The sequence below is a fragment of the Acanthaster planci genome, linkage group LG12 (assembly GCF_054643075.1).
Source record: "Acanthaster planci isolate LZ-2023a linkage group LG12, COTS_SCS, whole genome shotgun sequence".
NCBI classification, from domain to species: Eukaryota; Metazoa; Echinodermata; class Asteroidea; order Valvatida; family Acanthasteridae; genus Acanthaster; species Acanthaster planci.
The window spans coordinates 10,507,143-10,534,091 of NC_141788.1; the positions used below are offsets into that span (position 1 = coordinate 10,507,143).

The window sequence follows — 26,949 nt, forward strand, 5'->3', positions numbered from 1 at the left end:
GCATAGTTAAATTCATAGTGTATACAGTGCAGTGAAGTACGGGTTTATTGGCATAACAAAGGAATTAAGAACAGACGGCAGTGGTTTTCGTTACAATAAAAATTTTTCCTTTCCCGTGTATGCACTGATGCAGAGCACAAGCCATCAAGTGCTGGCCCAAAGACTTCTGTGCGAGAGTCTGCCTGTGTGGTGAGTCAAAGTCAGTATATGTATAATGAAAATGCTTCTTCCGAGGAAAATGGAAGTGACTTTTTTGGAAATGCATCAATAACAATTTATCTATTTCATTTTAGAGTGTCTCTTGACGGAAGGACGGCGGCAGTCACTGCCTCAGGAGGACCACCTATGGACGTCTAGGGCCCTCTTCAATTCATCAAAGAGGAGGACACCAGAGATTGATTACAACCGAATGACTGTCTCTGGTTCGATTCTCCTGAGCCTCGTCCCATCCATGGCCAGCTGCCCAAGGCTGCCGAGTTCTTCAGGCACCACCCCCTCCACTGGATGGCACGGAAGTTGTGGTATCTGCGGCTGACCTGTCCAACTCCACTTGGCAGGTATGTACCTGCAGGTACATCAGATTTTGGATATCGACGGATGCGTCAACCTGGCAGCTGAGTACCTGGAGTGCTGTCACTGCAAGAAAAAGTCATCAGTTGGAGCCAGGCCGTCCTAGGGCAGCTGGACATTGGGCACTGAATGCAGTTTCCTGCCATCTTGACATACAGGGTGGTGTGACATCAAGGTGATGCATGCCTCAGGTCCCGAGGGCTGGGCAACAGCCCCTAACAGCTGCGGAGGAAATTGCACAAACAGCACAGTGAAGCCTGGCTCTAGAGAACAGCCCACTTCCTGTCCCAGTGCCACAAGTTTATCAAGGCTAGCAACCATGGCCTTATCCCCCCCCCCCAATTGATATCCCCCATGACACCCATCCCAATTACAGTTGGTCTATGTCAGTGATCTCCTGCAGTGCATCGACGAGACCAAGGCAGCCATCACGTCTACTTTTGGCCGGGTGCTCAAAGCTGACTCCACCAAGAAGATGATAACATCCTACATTTAAAAAACAAAATAGTTTGCTAATACATACGTAACCCTGCAATTGTTTCTTATCAGTTTCGTATCATTTTGCGAATGCCCTAAATAGCAAGTTTTGCAAATGTGCTAATGGCCACAAAGACAGAAAATGAATTGAGTTTGTTTTGTTTGTTCTTGTCGTTTGTATCCCTCTTTTTGAGGTTTACTTTCTCATTAAATATTCAATACAGGTTGCAAGGAAACTTGCCAGCCACTCCCTTGGTACCGCAGCATGGGCTACCAACGTTGGCAATGAGCACGGCCAAGTCCTGATGAGCGTCTTGACAGCTGCAGAAGGCCAAGGTCTACACAAGGATGCTGGTGTGCCCCCTCCTGAGCTACTATTATCTAGACAGACTGCAGAAGTACCAGGTGAGGCAGACATGAAATTTGGTCAAATTCAACAGCTTCTTTTTCTATCTTATGAACTAAATTTCCACAAAAATTCATGCAAAATATGAAACCAACTTATGGACTTATTTTCCTAAAAAGGAAAACCAGACTCTTCAGTGGCTCTCCCAATCTGCAAGTTTGTCTTGACATCTGGCACTTCATGAGGAGATTTGCCTCTTCCTGTACAACGGAGTGTCATCAGCTTTACCCATTCTTCCTGAAGCGACTTTTAGCAAGCATCTTCTCATGGAGTGCAGAATATGTCAATCGTCTGAGAGAGGCAAAGATGAATTAGCTGATGGCCCAGAACATCAGCAGGCCCTCAGATGAAAATGTGACAAACAGCATGGGCATGAGAGCCCTGACCCGCTACTGCAGACGGACAACCCAAGGTGTAGAGGAGACTACTAGCCTCATCAAGGAGCTCATCAATACCTTGGATGGCCAGCAGGGGGGCAAAATCATGGGCACTCCTCTGTTCGACTCAACCCGTATCTGGGATGTCTGGGAGTTCCAGAAAAAGCACATCTTCTGCATCCAGGACCCACCTGGGGTGCAATTCTACACCAAGACATGGGAGGCCTAACGACGTGCTTGCAGGTGGACATCGTTGGAGTCTTTTCACAACCACTTCAAGCAATTCATTCCCACTAAGACTCAACTTCTTTGAAATGCCACAACTGTAGACAGTCATCCTAGGTTTTGAATTGACACATACACACAGACACAAAGATCTGATCAATGTTTTGACTTAAATCTGCAGGGACCACGGCCAATGACGTCCACTTCCAGGCACACCTGATGGATGGACTGGTTCGCTGGAATGCAGACCGTGCTTCAGAAGCCATTGCCGCTGATGCCCCCGAATACCGGGTTTACTGCGGCTACCTGCAGTACACTGTTGACTTGCTGGGACAGCATGTGCTCAGCGAACCCATCAACCCCACCCTCAGCGTTCCCCAGAAGTACACTGGTATGAAATAACATTTTCAGCTTTTTTGAAAACTATTTTGCAAACGAAAGTAATGGCAGATTCTTGTGTTTTCTTGCATTCTCTATGCGCAGTCTAAATTAGCAGTGCTAAAAATAATCCATTTCTTTCTTTTTGTCTGGACTTGGAAGAGCTCATTGGGGTCGAGTACTTCTATGACCAGACAAATGTGGTGCTTGGAGAGTACTACCCTGATGACACAGAGGGTGACAAGGTTGATGGTGACGACGAGGCAGGTTTGGACCCCAACATCCCTCCGCTGGATGAGGCAGGTGGAGCCACCCAAAAAAATGGTACCACCAACAGCAAGCACATGTATCATTTTTTTCTCTTTGTTCATGAACACATTGTGAAAGAATCTCATTATAGCTTCTTTTTCTATCTTGTGACCTAAATTTCCACAAAAATTCATGGAAAATGTGAAACCGACTTATTGACTTATTTTCCTAAAAAGGACAACCAGACTCTTCAGTGGCTCTACCAATCTGCAAGTTTGTCTTGACATCTGGCACTTCACGAGGAGATTTGCCTCTTCCTGTACGTCGGCGTGTCATCAGCTTTACCCGTTCTTCCTGCAGCGACTTTTAGCATGCATCTTCTTATGGAGTGCAGAATATGTCAACCGTCTGAGAGAGGCAAAGACAAATTAGCTGATGGCCCAGAACATCAGCAGGCCCTCAGATGAAGACTTGACTAACAGCATGTGCATGAGAGCCCTGGCCCGCTACTGCAGACGGACAACCCGTGGTGTAGAGGAGACTACTAGCCTCATCAAGGAGCTCATCAATACCTTGGATGGCCAGCAGGGGGGCAAAATCATGGGCACTCCTCTGTTCGACTCAACCCGTATCTGGGATGTCTGGGAGTTCCAGAAAAAGCACATCTTCTGCATCCAGGACCCACCTGGGGTGCAATTCTACACCAAGACATGGGAGGCCTACCGACGTGCTTGCAGGTGGACATCGTTGGAGTCTTTTCACAACCACTTCAAGCAATTCATTCCCACTAAGACTCAACTTCTTTGAAATGCCACAACTGTAGACAGTCATCCTAGGTTTTGAATTGACACATACACACAGACACAAAGATCTGATCAATGTTTTGACTTAAATCTGCAGGGACCACGGCCAATGACGTCCACTTCCAGGCACACCTGATGGATGGACTGGTTCGCTGGAATGCAGACCGTGCTTCAGAAGCCATTGCCGCTGATGCCCCCGAATACCGGGTTTACTGCGGCTACCTGCAGTACACTGTTGACTTGCTGGGACAGCATGTGCTCAGCGAACCCATCAACCCCACCCTCAGCGTTCCCCAGAAGTACACTGATATGAAATAACATTTTCAGCTTTTTTGAAAACTATTTTGCTAACGAAAGTAATGGCAGATTCTTGTGTTTTCTTGCATTCTCTATGCGCAGTCTAAATTAGCAGTGCTAAAAATAATCCACTTCTTTCTTCTTTCTGCCGATGTGAAATTTGTTGATGTCAGTTAGAGTTACATGTAATGTGTGGAGTCTAGAAAAGAGAGGTGCAGTATGGTCCCGAGGGTGTGAAAGTGTGCAAATTCTAATGGCTCGCTTCTAGAGTGTGATCAAAGGAAGCACTTGATTGTAAGTAGAGGATGCCCAGACAATAATGCAATAGTTACGATAGGGAAGAATAAGGGTATTTTAAAGAGAAAACAGGGTAAATGGAGGTAGAAAAGCACAAAGTTTAGTCAGAACACTTATATTTTTAGAGATAGCCTTGGAAACAGGCGAAATGTGGTCAACTCCGGGTAGGTTTGTCGTTTATGATGATGCCAAGGAATTTCGTCGACCGGATCCGGGTAACGAATGTGTTGTCAATATCAATAGGAAAAGTGTGAAGATTGGGATTATTAGATTTACTGAAAAGAATACATTTAGTTTTCCAGGAGTGAGGGACAGCTTGTTGGACGTGAACCAGGAGGAGACTTGAATGAGCTCAGAGTTGAGAATTTGAGTGAGAGACTGGAAAGAAGAATCTGAGTAAATGACAGTAGTATCATCGGCAAATAGGAGAAAAGATAACAAAGAGGAAGAATTGTGTAGGTCATTAATGTAGACTAAGAAGAGAAGAGGACAAAGTATGGAGCCTTGAGAAACACCATGAGTGATAACACCTTGGGCTGATGAGAAATTATTGACGAGAGTATACTGTTGCCTGTCAGCCAGGTAATTAGAGAACCATTTAAGGGCGCATCCTCTGACACAACTGAAGGAAAGTTTGGAAACGAGAATTTCTTGATCAGTAGTATCAAAGGCCTTTGAATAAGTCCACGAAAACACCAGCAGTACACAGTTTGTTGGACAGAGAAGTAGACATGAGATCAGTAAGGTGGATGAGAGCCATGTCTGTGGAAAACATGGGGCAGAAACCAAATTATTGATTAGATAGAATATGAAACGTATAAAAGAATTTAAAGAGTCTATTGAACACTAACCTCTCAAGTATCTTAGAGAAAGTAGGCAGAACAGAAATAGGACGATAGTTGCAGATATCATGAGGGTCTCCTTTTTTAAAGACAGGAGTGACTTAGATTTGAGGGAATGATACCGGAAGAGATAAATTGAAAATATGAGCTAGAGGAGCGGAGTTAAATTTATAGTGTATACAGTGTAGTGAGGTACGGGTTAATTGGCATAACAAAGGAATTAAGAACAGACGGCAGTGGTTTTCGTTGCAATACAATTGTTCCTTTCCCGTGTATGCACTGATGTAGAGCACAAGCCATCAAGTGCTGGCCCAACAACTTCTGTGCGAGAGTCTGGCGGTGTGGTGAGTCAAGGTCAGTATATGTATAATGAAAATGCTTCTTCCCAGGAAAACGGAAGTGACTTTTTTTGGAAATACATCAATAACAATTTATCTATTTCATGTTAGAGTGTCTCTTGACGGAAGGACGGCGGCAGTCACTGCCTCAGGAGGACCACCTATGGACGTCTAGGGCCCTCTTCAATTCATCAAAGAGGAGGACACCAGAGATTGATTACAACCGAATGACTGTCTCTGGTTCGATTCTCCTGAGCCTCGTCCCATCCATGGCCAGCTGCCCAAGGCTGCCGAGTTCTTCAGGCACCACCCCCTCCACTGGATGGCACGGAAGTTGTGGTATCTGCGGCTGACCTGTCCAACTCCACTTGGCAGGTATGTACCTGCAGGTACATCAGATTTTGGATATCGACGGATGCGTCAACCTGGCAGCTGAGTACCTGGAGTGCTGTCACTGCAAGAACAAGTCATCAGTTGGAGCCAGGCTGTCCTAGGGCAGCTGGACATTGGGCACTGAGTGCAGTTTCCTGCCATCTTGACATATAGGGTGGTGTGACATCAAGGTGGTACGTGCCTCAGGTCCCAAGGGCTGGGCAACAGCCCCTAACAGCTGCGGAGGAAATTGCACAAACAGCACAGTGAAGCCTGGCTCTAGAGAACAGCCCACTTCCTGTCCCAGTGCCACAAGTTTATCAAGGCTAGCAACCATGGCCTTATCCCCCCCCCCCCAATTGATACAACCCATGACACCCATCCCAATTACAGTTGGTCTATGTCAGTGATCTCCTGCAGTGCATCGACGAGACCAAGGCAGCCATCACGTCTACTTTTGGCCGGGTGCTCAAAGCTGACTTCACCAAGAAGATGATAACATCCTACATTTAAAAAACAAAATAGTTTGCTAATACATACGTAACCCTGCAATTGTTTCTTATCAGTTTGGTATCATTTTGCGAATGCCCTAAATAGCAAGTTTTGCAAATGTGCTAATGGCCACAAAGACAGAAAATGAATTGAGTTTGTTTTGTTTGTTCTTGTCGTTTGTATCCCTCGTTTTGAGGTTTACTTTCTCGTTAAATATTCAATACAGGTTGCAAGGAAACTTGCCAGCCACTCCCTTGGTACCGCAGCATGGGCTACCAACGTTGGCAATGAGCACGGCCAAGTCCTGATGAGCGTCTTGACAGCTGCAGAAGGCCAAGGTCTACACAAGGATGCTGGTGTGCCCCCTCCTGAGCTACTATTATCTAGACAGACTGCAGAAGTACCAGGTGAGGCAGACATGAAATTTGGTCAAATTCAACAGCTTCTTTTTCTATCTTATGAACTAAATTTCCACAAAAATTCATGCAAAATATGAAACCAACTTATGGACTTATTTTCCTAAAAAGGAAAACCAGACTCTTCAGTGGCTCTCCCAATCTGCAAGTTTGTCTTGACATCTGGCACTTCATGAGGAGATTTGCCTCTTCCTGTACAACGGAGTGTCATCAACTTTACCCATTCTTCCTGAAGCGACTTTTAGCAAGCATCTTCTCATGGAGTGCAGAATATGTCAATCGTCTGAGAGACGCAAAGATGAATTAGCTGATGGCCCAGAACATCAGCAGGCCCTCAGATGAAAATGTGACAAACAGCATGGGCATGAGAGCCCTGACCCGCTACTGCAGACGGACAACCCAAGGTGTAGAGGAGACTACTAGCCTCATCAAGGAGCTCATCACTACCTTGGATGGCCAGCAGGGGGGCAAAATCATGGGCACTCCTCTGTTCAACTCAACCCGTATCTGGGATGTTTGGGAGTCCCAGAAAAAGCACATCTTCTGCATCCAGGACCCACCTGGGGTGCAACTCTACACCAAGACATGGGAGGCCTACCGACGTGCTTGCAGGTGGACATCGTTGGAGTCTTTTCACAACCACTTCAAGCAATTCATTCCCACTAAGACTCAACTTCTTTGAAATGCCACAACTGTAGACAGTCATCCTAGGTTTTGAATTGACACATACACACAGACACAATGATCTGATCAATGTTTTGACTTAAATCTGCAGGGACCACGGCCAATGACGTCCACTTCCAGGCACACCTGATGGATGGACTGGTTCGCTGGAATGCAGACCGTGCTTCAGAAGCCATTGCCGCTGATGCCCCCGAATACCGGGTTTACTGCGGCTACCTGCAGTACACTGTTGACTTGCTGGGACAGCATGTGCTCAGCGAACCCATCAACCCCACCCTCAGCATTCCCCAGAAGTACACTGGTATGAAATAACATTTTCAGCTTTTTTGAAAACTATTTTGCTAACGAAAGTAATGGCAGATTCTTGTGTTTTCTTGCATTCTCTATGCGCAGTCTAAATTAGCAGTGCTAAAAATAATCCATTTCTTTCTTTTTGTCTGGACTTGGAAGAGCTCATTGGGGTCGAGTACTTCTATGACCAGACAAATGTGGTGCTTGGAGAGTACTACCCTGATGACACAGAGGGTGACAAGGTTGATGGTGACGACGAGGCAGGTTTGGACCCCAACATCCCTCCGCTGGATGAGGCAGGTGGAGCCACCCAAAAAAATGGTACCACCAACAGCAAGCACATGTGTCATTTTTTTCTCTTTGTTCATGAACACATTGTGAAAGAATCTCATTATAGCTTCTTTTTCTATCTTGTGACCTAAATTTCCACAAAAATTCATGGAAAATGTGAAACCGACTTATTGACTTATTTTCCTAAAAAGGACAACCAGACTCTTCAGTGGCTCTCATAATCTGCAAGTTTGTCTTGACATCTGGCACTTCATGAGGAGATTTGCCTCTTCCTGTACAACGGAGTGTCATCAACTTTACCCATTCTTCCTGAAGCGACTTTTAGCAAGCATCTTCTCATGGAGTGCAGAATATGTCAATCGTCTGAGAGAGGCAAAGATGAATTAGCTGATGGCCCAGAACATCAGCAGGCCCTCAGATGAAAACGTGACAAACAGCATGGGCATGAGAGCCCTGACCCGCTACTGCAGACGGACAACCCGTAGGGTTTGGAGTAGACTACTAGCCTCATCAAGGAGCTCAAAGGACAACCAGACTCTTCAGTGGCTCTCCTAATCTGCAAGTTTGTCGTAACATCTGGCACTTCACGAGGAGATTTGCCTCTTCCTGTACGACGGCGTGTCATCAGCTTTACCCGTTCTTCCTGCAGCGACTTTCAGCATGCATCTATCTTCTTATTGAGTGCAGAATATGTCAACCGTCTGAGAGAGGCAAAGATGAATTAGCTGATGGCCCAGAACATCAGCAGGCCCTCAGATGAAGACGTGACTAACAGCATGGGCATGAGAGCCCTGACCCGCTACTGCAGACGGACAACCCGTGGTGTAGAGGAGACTACTAGCCTCATCAAGGAGCTCATCAATACCTTGGATGGCCAGCAGGGGGGCAAAATCATGGGCACTCCTCTGTTCGACTCATCCCGTATCTGGGATGTCTGGGAGTCCCAGAAAAAGCACATCTTCTGCATCCAGGACCCACCTGGGGTGCAATTCTACACCAAGACATGGGAGGCCTACCGACGTGCTTGCAGGTGGACATCGTTGGAGTCTTTTCACAACCAATTCAAGCAATTCATTCCCACTAAGACTCAACTTCTTTGAAATGCCACAACTGTAGACAGTCATCCTAGGTTTTGAATTGACACATACACACAGACACAAAGATCTGATCAATGTTTTGACTTAAATCTGCAGGGACCACGGCCAATGACGTCCACTTCCAGGCACACCTGATGGATGGACTGGTTCGCTGGAATGCAGACCGTGCTTCAGAAGCCATTGCCGCTGATGCCCCCGAATACCGGGTTTACTGCGGCTACCTGCAGTACACTGTTGACTTGCTGGGACAGCATGTGCTCAGCGAACCCATCAACCCCACCCTCAGCGTTCCCCAGAAGTACACTGGTATGAAATAACATTTTCAGCTTTTTTGAAAACTATTTTGCTAACGAAAGTAATGGCAGATTCTTGTGTTTTCTTGCATTCTCTATGCGCAGTCTAAATTAGCAGTGCTAAAAATAATCCACTTCTTTCTTCTTTCTGCCGATGTGAAATTTGTTGATGTCAGTTAGAGTTACATGTAATGTGTGGAGTCTAGAAAAGAGAGGTGCAGTATGGTCCCGAGGGTGTGAAAGTGTGCAAATTCTAATGGCTCGCTTCTAGAGTGTGATCAAAGGAAGCACTTGATTGTAAGTAGAGGATGCCCAGACAATAATGCAATAGTTACGATAGGGAAGAATAAGGGTATTTTAAAGAGAAAACAGGGTAAATGGAGGTAGAAAAGCACAAAGTTTAGTCAGAACACTTATATTTTTAGAGATAGCCTTGGAAACAGGCGAAATGTGGTCAACTCCGGGTAGGTTTGTCGTTTATGATGATGCCAAGGAATTTCGTCGACCGGATCCGGGTAACGAATGTGTTGTCAATATCAATAGGAAAAGTGTGAAGATTGGGATTATTAGATTTACTGAAAAGAATACATTTAGTTTTCCAGGAGTGAGGGACAGCTTGTTGGACGTGAACCAGGAGGAGACTTGAATGAGCTCAGAGTTGAGAATTTGAGTGAGAGACTGGAAAGAAGAATCTGAGTAAATGACAGTAGTATCATCGGCAAATAGGAGAAAAGATAACAAAGAGGAAGAATTGTGTAGGTCATTAATGTAGACTAAGAAGAGAAGAGGACAAAGTATGGAGCCTTGAGAAACACCATGAGTGATAACACCTTGGGCTGATGAGAAATTATTGACGAGAGTATACTGTTGCCTGTCAGCCAGGTAATTAGAGAACCATTTAAGGGCGCATCCTCTGACACAACTGAAGGAAAGTTTGGAAACGAGAATTTCTTGATCAGTAGTATCAAAGGCCTTTGAATAAGTCCACGAAAACACCAGCAGTACACAGTTTGTTGGACAGAGAAGTAGACATGAGATCAGTAAGGTGGATGAGAGCCATGTCTGTGGAAAACATGGGGCAGAAACCAAATTATTGATTAGATAGAATATGAAACTTTTAAAAGAATTTAAAGAGTCCATTGAACACTAACCTCTCAAGTATCTTAGAGAAAGTAGGCAGAACAGAAATAGGACGATAGTTGCAGGTATCATGAGGGTCTCCTTTTTTAAAGACAGGAGTGACTTAGATTTGAGGGAATGATACCGGAAGAAAGAGATATATTGAAAATATGAGCTAGAGGAGCATAGTTAAATTCATAGTGTATACAGTGTAGTGAAGTACGGGTTTATTGGCATAACAAAGGAATTAAGAACAGACGGCAGTGGTTTTCGTTACAATAAAATTTTTCCTTTCCCGTGTATGCACTGATGCAGAGCACAAGCCATCAAGTGCTGGCCCAAAGACTTCTGTGCGAGAGTCTGCCTGTGTGGTGAGTCAAAGTCAGTATATGTATAATGAAAATGCTTCTTCCGAGGAAAATGGAAGTGACTTTTTTGGAAATGCATCAATAACAATTTATCTATTTCATTTTAGAGTGTCTCTTGACGGAAGGACGGCGGCAGTCACTGCCTCAGGAGGACCACCTATGGACGTCTAGGGCCCTCTTCAATTCATCAAAGAGGACACCAGAGATTGATTACAACCGAATGACTGTCTCTGGTTCGATTCTCCTGAGCCTCGTCCCATCCATGGCCAGCTGCCCAAGGCTGCCGAGTTCTTCAGGCACCACCCCCTCCACTGGATGGCACGGAAGTTGTGGTATCTGCGGCTGACCTGTCCAACTCCACTTGGCAGGTATGTACCTGCAGGTACATCAGATTTTGGATATCGACGGATGCGTCAACCTGGCAGCTGAGTACCTGGAGTGCTGTCACTGCAAGAAAAAGTCATCAGTTGGAGCCAGGCTGTCCTAGGGCAGCTGGACATTGGGCACTGAGTGCAGTTTCCTGCCATCTTGACATATAGGGTGGTGTGACATCAAGGTGGTACGTGCCTCAGGTCACAAGGGCTGGGCAACAGCCCCTAACAGCTGCGGAGGAAATTGCACAAACAGCACAGTGAAGCCTGGCTCCAGAGAATAGCCCACTTCCTGTCCCAGTGCCACAAGTTTATCAAGGCTAGCAACCATGGCCTTATCCCCCCCCCCATTTGATACCCCTCATGACACCCATCCCAATTACAGTTGGTCTATGTCAGTGATCTCCTGCAGTGCATCGACGAGACCAAGGCAGCCATCACGTCTACTTTTGGCCGGGTGCTCAAAGCTGACTCCACCAAGAAGATGATATCATCCTACATTTAAAAAACAAAATAGTTTGCTAATACATACGTAACCCTGCAATTGTTTCTTATCAGTTTGGTATCATTTTGCGAATGCCCTAAATAGCAAGTTTTGCAAATGTGCTAATGGCCACAAAGACAGAAAATGAATTGAGTTTGTTTTGTTTGTTCTTGTCGTTGTATCCCTCGTTTTGAGGTTTACTTTCCCGTTAAATATTCAATACAGGTTGCAAGGAAACTTGCCAGCCACTCCCTTGGTACCGCAGCATGGGCTACCAACGTTGGCAATGAGCACGGCCAAGTCCTGATGAGCGTCTTGACAGCTGCAGAAGGCCAAGGTCTACACAAGGATGCTGGTGTGCCCCCTCCTGAGCTACTATTATCTAGACAGACTGCAGCAGTACCAGGTGAGGCAGACATGAAATTTGGTCAAATTCAACAGCTTCTTTTTCTATCTTATGAACTAAATTTCCACAAAAATTCATGCAAAATATGAAACCAACTTATGGACTTATTTTCCTAAAAAGGACAACCAGACTCTTCAGTGGCTCTCCCAATCTGCAAGTTTGTCTTGACATCTGGCACTTCATGAGGAGATTTGCCTCTTCCTGTACAACGGAGTGTCATCAACTTTACCCATTCTTCCTGAAGTGACTTTTAGCATGCATCTTCTCATGGAGTGCAGAATATGTCAATCGTCTGAGAGAGGCAAAGATGAATTAGCTGATGGCCCAGAACATCAGCAGGCCCTCAGATGAAGACGTGACTAACAGCATGGGCATGAGAGCCCTGGCCCGCTACTGCAGACGGACAACCCGTGGTGTAGAGGAGACTACTAGCCTCATCAAGGAGCTCATCACTACCTTGGATGGCCAGCAGGGGGGCAAAATCATGGGCACTCCTCTGTTCGACTCAACCCGTATCTGAGATGTCTGGGAGTCCCAGAAAAAGCACATCGTCTGCATCCAGGACCCACCTGGGGTGCAACTCTACACCAAGACATGGGAGGCCTACCGACGTGCTTGCAGGTGGACATCGTTGGAGTCTTTTCACAACCACTTCAAGCAATTCATTCCCACTAAGACTCAACTTCTTTGAAATGCCACAACTGTAGACAGTCATCCTAGGTTTTGAATTGACACATACACACAGACACAAAGATCTGATCAATGTTTTGACTTAAATCTGCAGGGACCACGGCCAATGACGTCCACTTCCAGGCACACCTCATGGATGGACTGGTTCGCTGGAATGCAGACCGTGCTTCAGAAGCCATTGCCGCTGATGCCCCCGAATACCGGGTTTACTGCGGCTACCTGCAGTACACTGTTGACTTGCTGGGACAGCATGTGCTCAGCGAACCCATCAACCCCACCCTCAGCATTCCCCAGAAGTACACTGGTATGAAATAACATTTTCAGCTTTTTTGAAAACTATTTTGCTAACGAAAGTAATGGCAGATTCTTGTGTTTTCTTGCATTCTCTATGCGCAGTCTAAATTAGCAGTGCTAAAAATAATCCATTTCTTTCTTTTTGTCTGGACTTGGAAGAGCTCATTGGGGTCGAGTACTTCTATGACCAGACAAATGTGGTGCTTGGAGAGTACTACCCTGATGACACAGAGGGTGACAAGGTTGATGGTGACGATGAGGCAGGTTTGGACCCCAACATCCCTCTGCTGGATGAGGCAGGTGGAGCCACCCAAAAAAATGGTACCACCAACAGCAAGCACATGTGTCATTTTTTTCTCTTTGTTCATGAACACATTGTGAAAGAATCTCATTATAGCTTCTTTTTCTATCTTGTGACCTGAATTTCCACAAAAATTCATGGAAAATGTGAAACCGACTTATTGACTTATTTTCCTAAAAAGGACAACCAGACTCTTCAGTGGCTTTCCCAATCTGCAAGTTTGTCTTGACATCTGGCACTTCATGAGGAGATTTGCCTCTTCCTGTACAACGGAGTGTCATCAACTTTACCCATTCTTCCTGAAGCGACTTTTAGCAAGCATCTTCTCATGGAGTGCAGAATATGTCAATCGTCTGAGAGAGGCAAAGATGAATTAGCTGATGGCCCAGAACATCAGCAGGCCCTCAGATGAAGACGTGACTAACAGCATGGGCATGAGAGCCCTGACCCGCTACTGCAGACGGACAACCCGTGGTGTAGAGGAGACTACTAGCCTCATCAAGGAGCTCATCAATACCTTGGATGGCCAGCAGGGGGACAAAATCATGGGCACTCCTCTGTTCGACTCAACCCGTATCTGGGATGTCTGGGAGTCCCAGAAAAAGCACATCTTCTGCATCCAGGACCCACCTGGGGTGCAATTCTACACCAAGACATGGGAGGCCTACCGACGTGCTTGCAGGTGGACATCGTTGGAGTCTTTTCACAACCACTTCAAGCAATTCATTCCCACTAAGACTCAACTTCTTTGAAATGCCACAACTGTAGACAGTCATCCTAGGTTTTGAATTGACACATACACACAGACACAAAGATCTGATCAATGTTTTGACTTAAATCTGCAGGGACCACGGCCAATGACGTCCACTTCCAGGCACACCTGATGGATGGACTGGTTCGCTGGAATGCAGACCGTGCTTCAGAAGCCATTGCCGCTGATGCCCCCGAATACCGGGTTTACTGCGGCTACCTGCAGTACACTGTTGACTTGCTGGGACAGCATGTGCTCAGCGAACCCATCAACCCCATCCTCAGCGTTCCCCAGAAGTACACTGGTATGAAATAACATTTTCAGCTTTTTTGAAAACTATTTTGCAAACGAAAGTAATGGCAGATTCTTGTGTTTTCTTGCATTCTCTATGCGCAGTCTAAATTAGCAGTGCTAAAAATAATCCATTTCTTTCTTTTTGTCTGGACTTGGAAGAGCTCATTGGGGTCGAGTACTTCTATGACCAGACAAATGTGGTGCTTGGAGAATACTCCCCTGATGACACAGAGGGTGACAAGGTTGATGGTGACGACGAGGCAGGTTTGGACCCCAACATCCCTCCGCTGGATGAGGCAGGTGGAGCCACCCAAAAAAATGGTACCACCAACAGCAAGCACATGTATCATTTTTTTCTCTTTGTTCATGAACACATTGTGAAAGAATCTCATTATAGCTTCTTTTTCTATCTTGTGACCTAAATTTCCACAAAAATTCATGGAAAATGTGAAACCGACTTATTGACTTATTTTCCTAAAAAGGACAACCAGACTCTTCAGTGGCTCTACCAATCTGCAAGTTTGTCTTGACATCTGGCACTTCACGAGGAGATTTGCCTCTTCCTGTACGTCGGCGTGTCATCAACTTTACCCGTTCTTCCTGCAGCGACTTTTAGCATGCATCTTCTTATGGAGTGCAGAATATGTCAACCGTCTGAGAGAGGCAAAGACAAATTAGCTGATGGCCCAGAACATCAGCAGGCCCTCAGATGAAGACTTGACTAACAGCATGTGCATGAGAGCCCTGGCCCGCTACTGCAGACGGACAACCCGTGGTGTAGAGGAGACTACTAGCCTCATCAAGGAGCTCATCAATACCTTGGATGGCCAGCAGGGGGGCAAAATCATGGGCACTCCTCTGTTCGACTCAACCCGTATCTGGGATGTCTGGGAGTTCCAGAAAAAGCACATCTTCTGCATCCAGGACCCACCTGGGGTGCAATTCTACACCAAGACATGGGAGGCCTAACGACGTGCTTGCAGGTGGACATCGTTGGAGTCTTTTCACAACCACTTCAAGCAATTCATTCCCACTAAGACTCAACTTCTTTGAAATGCCACAACTGTAGACAGTCATCCTAGGTTTTGAATTGACACATACACACAGACACAAAGATCTGATCAATGTTTTGACTTAAATCTGCAGGGACCACGGCCAATGACGTCCACTTCCAGGCACACCTGATGGATGGACTGGTTCGCTGGAATGCAGACCGTGCTTCAGAAGCCATTGCCGCTGATGCCCCCGAATACCGGGTTTACTGCGGCTACCTGCAGTACACTGTTGACTTGCTGGGACAGCATGTGCTCAGCGAACCCATCAACCCCACCCTCAGCGTTCCCCAGAAGTACACTGGTATGAAATAACATTTTCAGCTTTTTTGAAAACTATTTTGCTAACGAAAGTAATGGCAGATTCTTGTGTTTTCTTGCATTCTCTATGCGCAGTCTAAATTAGCAGTGCTAAAAATAATCCACTTCTTTCTTCTTTCTGCCGATGTGAAATTTGTTGATGTCAGTTAGAGTTACATGTAATGTGTGGAGTCTAGAAAAGAGAGGTGCAGTATGGTCCCGAGGGTGTGAAAGTGTGCAAATTCTAATGGCTCGCTTCTAGAGTGTGATCAAAGGAAGCACTTGATTGTAAGTAGAGGATGCCCAGACAATAATGCAATAGTTACGATAGGGAAGAATAAGGGTATTTTAAAGAGAAAACAGGGTAAATGGAGGTAGAAAAGCACAAAGTTTAGTCAGAACACTTATATTTTTAGAGATAGCCTTGGAAACAGGCGAAATGTGGTCAACTCCGGGTAGGTTTGTCGTTTATGATGATGCCAAGGAATTTCGTCGACCGGATCCGGGTAACGAATGTGTTGTCAATATCAATAGGAAAAGTGTGAAGATTGGGATTATTAGATTTACTGAAAAGAATACATTTAGTTTTCCAGGAGTGAGGGACAGCTTGTTGGACGTGAACCAGGAGGAGACTTGAATGAGCTCAGAGTTGAGAATTTGAGTGAGAGACTGGAAAGAAGAATCTGAGTAAATGACAGTAGTATCATCGGCAAATAGGAGAAAAGATAACAAAGAGGAAGAATTGTGTAGGTCATTAATGTAGACTAAGAAGAGAAGAGGACAAAGTATGGAGCCTTGAGAAACACCATGAGTGATAACACCTTGGGCTGATGAGAAATTATTGACGAGAGTATACTGTTGCCTGTCAGCCAGGTAATTAGAGAACCATTTAAGGGCGCATCCTCTGACACAACTGAAGGAAAGTTTGGAAACGAGAATTTCTTGATCAGTAGTATCAAAGGCCTTTGAATAAGTCCACGAAAACACCAGCAGTACACAGTTTGTTGGACAGAGAAGTAGACATGAGATCAGTAAGGTGGATGAGAGCCATGTCTGTGGAAAACATGGGGCAGAAACCAAATTATTGATTAGATAGAATATGAAACTTTTAAAAGAATTTAAAGAGTCCATTGAACACTAACCTCTCAAGTATCTTAGAGAAAGTAGGCAGAACAGAAATAGGACGATAGTTGCAGGTATCATGAGGGTCTCCTTTTTTAAAGACAGGAGTGACTTAGATTTGAGGGAACGATACCGGAAGAAAGAGATAAATTGAAAATATGAGCTAGAGGAGCATAGTCAAATTCATAGTGTATACAGTGTAGTGAAGTACGGGTTTATTGGCATAACAAAGGAATTAAGAACAGACGGCAGTGGTTTTCGTTACAATAAAATTTTTCCTTTCCCGTGTATGCACTGATGCAGAGCACAAGCCATCAAGTGCTGGCCCAAAGACTTCTGTGCGAGAGTCTGCCTGTGTGGTGAGTCAAAGTCAGTATATGTATAATGAAAATGCTTCTTCCAAGGAAAATGGAAGTGACTTTTTTGGAAATGCATCAATAACAATTTATCTATTTCATTTTAGAGTGTCTCTTGACGGAAGGACGGCGGCAGTCACTGCCTCAGGAGGACCACCTATGGACGTCTAGGGCCCTCTTCAATTCATCAAAGAGGAGGACACCAGAGATTGATTACAACCGAATGACTGTCTCTGGTTCGATTCTCCTGAGCCTCGTCCCATCCATGGCCAGCTGCCCAAGGCTGCCGAGTTCTTCAGGCACCACCCCCTCCACTGGATGGCACGGAAGTTGTGGTATCTGCGGCTGACCTGTCCAACTCCACTTGGCAGGTATGTACCTGCAGGTACATCAGATTTTGGATATCGACGGATGCGTCAACCTGGCAGCTGAGTACCTGGAGTGCTGTCACTGCAAGAACAAGTCATCAGTTGGAGCCAGGCTGTCCTAGGGCAGCTGGACATTGGGCACTGAGTGCAGTTTCCTGCCATCTTGACATATAGGGTGGTGTGACATCAAGGTGGTACGTGCCTCAGGTCCCAAGGGCTGGGCAACAGCCCCTAACAGCTGCGGAGGAAATTGCACAAACAGCACAGTGAAGCCTGGCTCTAGAGAACAGCCCACTTCCTGTCCCAGTGCCACAAGTTTATCAAGGCTAGCAACCATGGCCTTATCCCCCCCCAATTGATACCCCCCATGACACCCATCCCAATTACAGTTGGTCTATGTCAGTGATCTCCTGCAGTGCATCGACGAGACCAAGGCAGCCATCACGTCTACTTTTGGCCGGGTGCTCAAAGCCGACTCTACCAAGAAGATGATAACATCCTACATTTAAAAACCAAATAGTTTGCTAATACATACGTAACCCTGCAATTGTCTCTTATCAGTTTGGTATCATTTTGCGAATGCCCTAAATAGCAAGTTTTGCAAATGTTCTAATGACCACAAAGACAGAAAATGAATTGAGTTTGTTTTGTTTGTTGTTGTCGTTTGTATCCCTCTTTTTGAGGTTTACTTTCTCGTTAAATATTCAATGCAGGTTGCAAGGAAACTTGCCAGCCACTCCCTTGGTACCGCAGCATGGGCTACCAACGTTGGCAATGAGCACGGCCAAGTCCTGATGAGCGTCTTGACAGCTGCAGAAGGCCAAGGTCTACACAAGGATGCTGGTGTGCCCCCTCCTGAGCTACTATTATCTAGACAGACTGCAGCAGTACCAGGTGAGGCAGACATGAAATTTGGTCAAATTCAACAGCTTCTTTTTCTATCTTGTGAACTAAATTTCCACAAAAATTCATGCAAAATATGAAACCAACTTATGGACTTATTTTCCTAAAAAGGAAAACCAGACTCTTCAGTGGCTCTCCCAATCTGCAAGTTTGTCTTGACATCTGGCACTTCATGAGGAGATTTGCCTCTTCCTGTACAACGGAGTGTCATCAACTTTACCCATTCTTCCTGAAGCGACTTTTAGCAAGCATCTTCTCATGGAGTGCAGAATATGTCAATCGTCTGAGAGAGGCAAAGATGAATTAGCTGATGGCCCAGAACATCAGCAGGCCCTCAGATGAAAATGTGACAAACAGCATGGGCATGAGAGCCCTGACCCGCTACTGCAGACGGACAACCCAAGGTGTAGAGGAGACTACTAGCCTCATCAAGGAGCTCATCACTACCTTGGATGGCCAGCAGGGGGGCAAAATCATGGGCACTCCTCTGTTCAACTCAACCCGTATCTGGGATGTTTGGGAGTCCCAGAAAAAGCACATCTTCTGCATCCAGGACCCACCTGGGGTGCAACTCTACACCAAGACATGGGAGGCCTACCGACGTGCTTGCAGGTGGACATCGTTGGAGTCTTTTCACAACCACTTCAAGCAATTCATTCCCACTAAGACTCAACTTCTTTGAAATGCCACAACTGTAGACAGTCATCCTAGGTTTTGAATTGACACATACACACAGACACAATGATCTGATCAATGTTTTGACTTAAATCTGCAGGGACCACGGCCAATGACGTCCACTTCCAGGCACACCTGATGGATGGACTGGTTCGCTGGAATGCAGACCGTGCTTCAGAAGCCATTGCCGCTGATGCCCCCGAATACCGGGTTTACTGCGGCTACCTGCAGTACACTGTTGACTTGCTGGGACAGCATGTGCTCAGCGAACCCATCAACCCCACCCTCAGCATTCCCCAGAAGTACACTGGTATGAAATAACATTTTCAGCTTTTTTGAAAACTATTTTGCTAACGAAAGTAATGGCAGATTCTTGTGTTTTCTTGCATTCTCTATGCGCAGTCTAAATTAGCAGTGCTAAAAATAATCCATTTCTTTCTTTTTGTCTGGACTTGGAAGAGCTCATTGGGGTCGAGTACTTCTATGACCAGACAAATGTGGTGCTTGGAGAGTACTACCCTGATGACACAGAGGGTGACAAGGTTGATGGTGACGACGAGGCAGGTTTGGACCCCAACATCCCTCCGCTGGATGAGGCAGGTGGAGCCACCCAAAAAAATGGTACCACCAACAGCAAGCACATGTGTCATTTTTTTCTCTTTGTTCATGAACACATTGTGAAAGAATCTCATTATAGCTTCTTTTTCTATCTTGTGACCTAAATTTCCACAAAAATTCATGGAAAATGTGAAACCGACTTATTGACTTATTTTCCTAAAAAGGACAACCAGACTCTTCAGTGGCTTTCCCAATCTGCAAGTTTGTCTTGACATCTGGCACTTCATGAGGAGATTTGCCTCTTCCTGTACAACGGAGTGTCATCAACTTTACCCATTCTTCCTGAAGCGACTTTTAGCAAGCATCTTCTCATGGAGTGCAGAATATGTCAATCGTCTGAGAGAGGCAAAGATGAATTAGCTGATGGCCCAGAACATCAGCAGGCCCTCAGATGAAAACGTGACAAACAGCATGGGCATGAGAGCCCTGACCCGCTACTGCAGACGGACAACCCGTAGGGTTTGGAGTAGACTACTAGCCTCATCAAGGAGCTCAAAGGACAACCAGACTCTTCAGTGGCTCTCCTAATCTGCAAGTTTGTCGTAACATCTGGCACTTCACGAGGAGATTTGCCTCTTCCTGTACGACGGCGTGTCATCAGCTTTACCCGTTCTTCCTGCAGCGACTTTCAGCATGCATCTATCTTCTTATTGAGTGCAGAATATGTCAACCGTCTGAGAGAGGCAAAGATGAATTAGCTGATGGCCCAGAACATCAGCAGGCCCTCAGATGAAGACGTGACTAACAGCATGGGCATGAGAGCCCTGACCCGCTACTGCAGACGGACAACCCGTGGTGTAGAGGAGACTACTAGCCTCATCAAGGAGCTCATCAATACCTTGGATGGCCAGCAGGGGGGCAAAATCATGGGCACTCCTCTGTTCGACTCATCCCGTATCTGGGATGTCTGGGAGTCCCAGAAAAAGCACATCTTCTGCATCCAGGACCCACCTGGGGTGCAATTCTACACCAAGACATGGGAGGCCTACCGACGTGCTTGCAGGTGGACATCGTTGGAGTCTTTTCACAACCACTTCAAGCAATTCATTCCCACTAAGACTCAACTTCTTTGAAATGCCACAACTGTAGACAGTCATCCTAGGTTTTGAATTGACACATACACACAGACACAAAGATCTGATCAATGTTTTGACTTAAATCTGCAGGGACCACGGCCAATGACGTCCACTTCCAGGCACACCTGATGGATGGACTGGTTCGCTGGAATGCAGACCGTGCTTCAGAAGCCATTGCCGCTGATGCCCCCGAATACCGGGTTTACTGCGGCTACCTGCAGTACACTGTTGACTTGCTGGGACAGCATGTGCTCAGCGAACCCATCAACCCCACCCTCAGCGTTCCCCAGAAGTACACTGGTATGAAATAACATTTTCAGCTTTTTTGAAAACTATTTTGCTAACGAAAGTAATGGCAGATTCTTGTGTTTTCTTGCATTCTCTATGCGCAGTCTAAATTAGCAGTGCTAAAAATAATCCATTTCTTTCTTTTTGTCTGGACTTGGAAGAGCTCATTGGGGTCGAGTACTTCTATGACCAGACAAATGTGGTGCTTGGAGAGTACTACCCTGATGACACAGAGGGTGACAAGGTTGATGGTGACGACGAGGCAGGTTTGGACCCCAACATCCCTCCGCTGGATGAGGCAGGTGGAGCCACCCAAAAAAATGGTACCACCAACAGCAAGCACATGTGTCATTTTTTTCTCTTTGTTCATGAACACATTGTGAAAGAATCTCATTATAGCTTCTTTTTCTATCTTGTGACCTAAATTTCCACAAAAATTCATGGAAAATGTGAAACCGACTTATTGACTTATTTTCCTAAAAAGGACAACCAGACTCTTCAGTGGCTTTCCCAATCTGCAAGTTTGTCTTGACATCTGGCACTTCATGAGGAGATTTGCCTCTTCCTGTACAACGGAGTGTCATCAACTTTACCCATTCTTCCTGAAGCGACTTTTAGCAAGCATCTTCTCATGGAGTGCAGAATATGTCAATCGTCTGAGAGAGGCAAAGATGAATTAGCTGATGGCCCAGAACATCAGCAGGCCCTCAGATGAAAACGTGACAAACAGCATGGGCATGAGAGCCCTGACCCGCTACTGCAGACGGACAACCCGTAGGGTTTGGAGTAGACTACTAGCCTCATCAAGGAGCTCAAAGGACAACCAGACTCTTCAGTGGCTCTCCTAATCTGCAAGTTTGTCGTAACATCTGGCACTTCACGAGGAGATTTGCCTCTTCCTGTACGACGGCGTGTCATCAGCTTTACCCGTTCTTCCTGCAGCGACTTTCAGCATGCATCTATCTTCTTATTGAGTGCAGAATATGTCAACCGTCTGAGAGAGGCAAAGATGAATTAGCTGATGGCCCAGAACATCAGCAGGCCCTCAGATGAAGACGTGACTAACAGCATGGGCATGAGAGCCCTGACCCGCTACTGCAGACGGACAACCCGTGGTGTAGAGGAGACTACTAGCCTCATCAAGGAGCTCATCAATACCTTGGATGGCCAGCAGGGGGGCAAAATCATGGGCACTCCTCTGTTCGACTCATCCCGTATCTGGGATGTCTGGGAGTCCCAGAAAAAGCACATCTTCTGCATCCAGGACCCACCTGGGGTGCAATTCTACACCAAGACATGGGAGGCCTACCGACGTGCTTGCAGGTGGACATCGTTGGAGTCTTTTCACAACCACTTCAAGCAATTCATTCCCACTAAGACTCAACTTCTTTGAAATGCCACAACTGTAGACAGTCATCCTAGGTTTTGAATTGACACATACACACAGACACAAAGATCTGATCAATGTTTTGACTTAAATCTGCAGGGACCACGGCCAATGACGTCCACTTCCAGGCACACCTGATGGATGGACTGGTTCGCTGGAATGCAGACCGTGCTTCAGAAGCCATTGCCGCTGATGCCCCCGAATACCGGGTTTACTGCGGCTACCTGCAGTACACTGTTGACTTGCTGGGACAGCATGTGCTCAGCGAACCCATCAACCCCACCCTCAGCGTTCCCCAGAAGTACACTGGTATGAAATAACATTTTCAGCTTTTTTGAAAACTATTTTGCTAACGAAAGTAATGGCAGATTCTTGTGTTTTCTTGCATTCTCTATGCGCAGTCTAAATTAGCAGTGCTAAAAATAATCCATTTCTTTCTTTTTGTCTGGACTTGGAAGAGCTCATTGGGGTCGAGTACTTCTATGACCAGACAAATGTGGTGCTTGGAGAGTACTACCCTGATGACACAGAGGGTGACAAGGTTGATGGTGACGACGAGGCAGGTTTGGACCCCAACATCCCTCCGCTGGATGAGGCAGGTGGAGCCACCCAAAAAAATGGTACCACCAACAGCAAGCACATGTGTCATTTTTTTCTCTTTGTTCATGAACACATTGTGAAAGAATCTCATTATAGCTTCTTTTTCTATCTTGTGACCTAAATTTCCACAAAAATTCATGGAAAATGTGAAACCGACTTATTGACTTATTTTCCTAAAAAGGACAACCAGACTCTTCAGTGGCTTTCCCAATCTGCAAGTTTGTCTTGACATCTGGCACTTCATGAGGAGATTTGCCTCTTCCTGTACAACGGAGTGTCATCAACTTTACCCATTCTTCCTGAAGCGACTTTTAGCAAGCATCTTCTCATGGAGTGCAGAATATGTCAATCGTCTGAGAGAGGCAAAGATGAATTAGCTGATGGCCCAGAACATCAGCAGGCCCTCAGATGAAAACGTGACAAACAGCATGGGCATGAGAGCCCTGACCCGCTACTGCAGACGGACAACCCGTGGGGTTTGGAGTAGACTACTAGCCTCATCAAGGAGCTCAAAGGACAACCAGACTCTTCAGTGGCTCTCCTAATCTGCAAGTTTGTCTTGACATCTGGCACTTCAGGAGGAGATTTGCCTCTTCCTGTACAACGGAGTGTCATCAACTTTACCCGTTCTTCCTGCAGCGACTTTCAGCATGCATCTATCTTCTTATTGAGTGCAGAATATGTCAACCGTCTGAGAGAGGCAAAGATGAATTAGCTGATGGCCCAAAACATCAGCCGGCCCTCTGATGAAGACGTGACTAACAGCATGGGCATGAGAGCCCTGGCCTGCTACTGCAGACGGACAACCCGTGGTGTAGAGGAGACTACTAGCCTCATCAAGGAGCTCAAAGGACAACCAGACTCTTCAGTGGCTCTACCAATCTGCAAGTTTGTCTTGACATCTGGCACTTCAGGAGGAGATTTGCCTCTTCCTGTACAACGGAGTGTCATCAACTTTACCCGCTCTTCCTGCAGCGACTTTCAGCATGCATCTTCTTATGGAGTGCACAATATGTCAACCGTCTGAGAGAGACAAAGACGAATTAGCTGATGGCCCAGAACATCTACCCAAAATAATGGTACCACCAACAGCAAGCACATGTGTCATTTTTTTGACGCATTTTGAAAGAATCTCACTATAACACAAACAGTAATCTAAGAACTAAATTCCTGCCTCGTTCTCCTCAGTTCCACCTGCAGTGCCGGCTGTAGTTCAAGCTCCCTTGCACTGCCCAGTGACCAGCCGAAGCAACCACTGCCAGCTCCAAGCCTGGGCCACTCAGAAGCCATTTGTCCTTTTCTCCCTGAACCTCCAGTCGTTGAAGAACCCATAGAGCTTGAGGACCCACCTGAGCACACAGATGAGCCTGTAAATACAGTTCATGTAGAGACATTGTGCCATTGTATTGTATGCAGAAATAGAAAATGTCACTGCTGCTTCTTATTTACTTTCTAAAAACTGGATTAATTTCATTTAATATTTATTATGCAGGACAACAACGTCTGGCTCCACAACATTTCCAGGTATAACAGGGTAGAGGCTCTGGCAGGCTACCTCTTCCAGTTCCGGCATGGGAGTGGTGTCATCAGCCAGAGCCAGGCGGACGACATTATCAAACTGTGGAATGCACTCCACAGTTTTGACAAGACTGTCCATCGCAAACCCCACCACCAGCCCAAGCTCTCAAAGGGGAGGTTCAAGCAGTCAAAAGGGACTTCTGTTATTGCTGGCGTTGGCAACACTAGAAGGTATGAACAAGCCAACAAGTCATACCAATTTACAGTCAAATCTCCTCAATAAGAGGTGTTCAATAAGAGGTCCTTTGGAACATTGTATTGTGAGGAATAAAAAACAAAGAATTTGAACCTGAAGTTTTCTTTGTGATAAGCAAAAACTTCAATTTTTCAGTGCTCTTATTAACAAAGTTTGACTGTAATACGCGTTCAATAGTTGGCAACAGAGTGTCGGAGAATAACAGTTGTCATATGTTCATGTACTCAATTCTCCTTGTTCGCTTTTGTTATTTTTTACATTAAAAAAATTTTTTTTTATGTTTCTTAGGCGAGAACACAGGTCCAGCCACCTGGCTTGACAGTAAACGGTACATGGAGTGCCTCATCGATAAGATGTGCTGCCACTTGCCGAGACCGGACTGAGGGCGGGGTAGGACCACACAGCGATGCGCACTTGTGACCAAGGCCTATGGGAACATCCGACAAAAAGTGCTGTCAAACACCACAGTTGTCCGAAACATCCATATGCAGCTGCAAACCCTCATCCACTGGTATGAATTGTTAATTCATTTTAGTGTGCTGTGAATCAACACGAATAAAAGGAAAAGTTCCAAAGGCACAGAGGACTGAAATGTTTGATCAGCCATCAACCCCCCTCACGCCCTAGGGAAAAAAGGAAAAAAAACACATACACTATCATGGAGTGAAAATAGGTTAACATGCCAACCCTCATGCAATTTATCATGAGATTGTGACATGGGAAACAGGAACAGTAACAATTGAGCCCAAGTGTTTGGTTACCAACTGCAGACTCTTATGTATGTACAAAGCTGAAGGGAGTCTGTGCTAAATTAATAGCAAACACTGGTCAAACCGTATCATTTCTTCAATCAGGTACAACGAGAAGTCCAAGGAGCAGGAGCGGGGCAACAGTAGGCAAGAATGTTAGCGGTAGGCTGTGATGTGGGCACTGGTCAGTCCACACTTGACGGATCCTGAGCACACAGATGAGCCTGTAAGTACAGTGTAAATACAATTGAGTTCATGTAGAGACATTTTGCCACTGTATTGTACATGTATGCAGAAATAGAAGTAGAATAGATCATGAACGATCCAGTCCAAAATTCGAAAAACAGTAATACTAACGCTCTACTCGGTAGAGCTACATGTATCTCTGTGAACGTAGTCATAGTAGTGGCCCAAATTTCGAAAGGGCCAAACACATTAATTCCCAGGGGTAAATTGGGCTACAAACTCACATACATGTACATGTACATGTAAAAAGAAAAGGAATCGTACCCTTCTCCGTGAACATCTTTAACATCTGGAAACGATCCCCCATCAGTAAGGTACCCTTTTTCTGGCAGAAATTACATGAACTGAGTTAACTCCCATTACTTCGAGAACTCAAATTCACTACTCCGTCATACTCCGTGTGACTTCATGCCAACAAGGTTTACATGTCATTATGCTGCTTTCAAGTCAACTCATACCTTGGATAAATGGTACCTCGAGTTAAGACCACTCGTACTTTCATGCTTGCAATTCAATTGTAACTTTCTTGCTCTTCCTTTTCAGCATGTTCAGGATCAGATTTTGACAAACATATCAAGGAAAAATCTTCATAAATCTCCAGGAGAGATCTCGAGCTCTGGAGCACCAGCATGATTTTCTGCATAAGGCCTGCCACAGGCATTTGCGCCGTCAGTTTATTACATGATGGATGTCCAACAACCCGACTGTTCACCAACTTGATTTCATTCTTTTTTGGGGGGATGGACTTTACTGAACTTTCAATTCTGTTTTGGGGGTTTTTTTTTGAGGGGGGACTTCAATTTATTCTTATGGCTCTGGGAAATTGTTATTGGACTTTTTCATTTTGTGGGGGAATGATGATTTTGTTTAGTATCTTTTTGGGAGGGGTACTTAATGGAACTTGTTAGGTCTTGATTTCTTTTGGAAATGTTTCTGGTCTCATTTTTTAATTAATTTTTTTTGGGGGGGGTTGGTATCCTTCCTTTATTAAAAGCCTTTTTTGGGGAAAAGTTACAACTGACATTTACAAATGAAAATGTGACATTACTCCATCATCACAGTGGATTGCACGGTGAAGATTCCGCATTGCATGCACTGACGGCTGGCCATGTTGACCAGTGCAAGTTGCCAGACTGCACGTACACATGTATTCACAACGTTG

General features: G+C 45.6%; 4 protein-coding genes across 5 annotated transcripts in view; 3 read left to right on the plus strand and 1 right to left on the minus strand.

Moving 5' to 3' along the window:
* Nucleotides 1-903: 903 nt before the first annotated feature.
* The window catches only part of LOC110980186 (uncharacterized), a 39,650-nt gene continuing 13,604 nt past the window's right edge, over nucleotides 904-26,949 (minus strand). For both annotated transcript variants that reach the window (XR_015427423.1, XM_087144510.1), the window contains one exon: nucleotides 904-25,765. The gene's annotated coding sequence lies outside the window, so the exon portion shown is untranslated. The remainder of the gene's footprint in view (nucleotides 25,766-26,949) is intronic.
* Nucleotides 7,302-7,936, plus strand: LOC147797143 (uncharacterized). The gene is made up of 2 exons (XM_087144509.1): nucleotides 7,302-7,524; nucleotides 7,674-7,936. The coding sequence occupies exons 1-2, from the start codon at nucleotides 7,353-7,355 to the stop codon at nucleotides 7,934-7,936; spliced, it is 435 nt and encodes a 144-aa protein (XP_087000635.1). The 5' UTR covers nucleotides 7,302-7,352.
* LOC147797144 (uncharacterized) lies at nucleotides 12,263-13,474 on the plus strand. The gene is made up of 4 exons (XM_087144317.1): nucleotides 12,263-12,455; nucleotides 12,728-12,937; nucleotides 13,087-13,227; nucleotides 13,410-13,474. The coding sequence occupies exons 1-4, from the start codon at nucleotides 12,263-12,265 to the stop codon at nucleotides 13,472-13,474; spliced, it is 609 nt and encodes a 202-aa protein (XP_087000443.1).
* Nucleotides 18,179-24,352, plus strand: LOC147797145 (uncharacterized). Its single transcript, XM_087144511.1, has 2 exons — nucleotides 18,179-18,365; nucleotides 24,207-24,352. Exons 1-2 carry the CDS (start codon nucleotides 18,179-18,181, stop codon nucleotides 24,350-24,352), a joined length of 333 nt encoding a protein of 110 aa, XP_087000637.1.

Coding starts and splice junctions, on each gene's coding strand:
- LOC147797143 (XM_087144509.1), top strand. CDS start 7,353: ATGGATGGACTGGTTCGCTGGAATGCAGACCGTGCTTCAGAAGCCATT. Junction 7,525..7,673: donor CATTCCCCAGAAGTACACTG/GTATGAAATAAC, acceptor TGGACTTGGAAG/AGCTCATTGGGGTCGAGTAC.
- LOC147797144 (XM_087144317.1), top strand. CDS start 12,263: ATGGCCCAGAACATCAGCAGGCCCTCAGATGAAGACGTGACTAACAGC. Junction 12,938..13,086: donor CATTCCCCAGAAGTACACTG/GTATGAAATAAC, acceptor TGGACTTGGAAG/AGCTCATTGGGGTCGAGTAC. Junction 13,228..13,409: donor CCCTCTGCTGGATGAGGCAG/GTGGAGCCACCC, acceptor TTTCCTAAAAAG/GACAACCAGACTCTTCAGTG.
- LOC147797145 (XM_087144511.1), top strand. CDS start 18,179: ATGCAGGTTGCAAGGAAACTTGCCAGCCACTCCCTTGGTACCGCAGCA. Junction 18,366..24,206: donor ACAGACTGCAGCAGTACCAG/GTGAGGCAGACA, acceptor CGTTCTCCTCAG/TTCCACCTGCAGTGCCGGCT.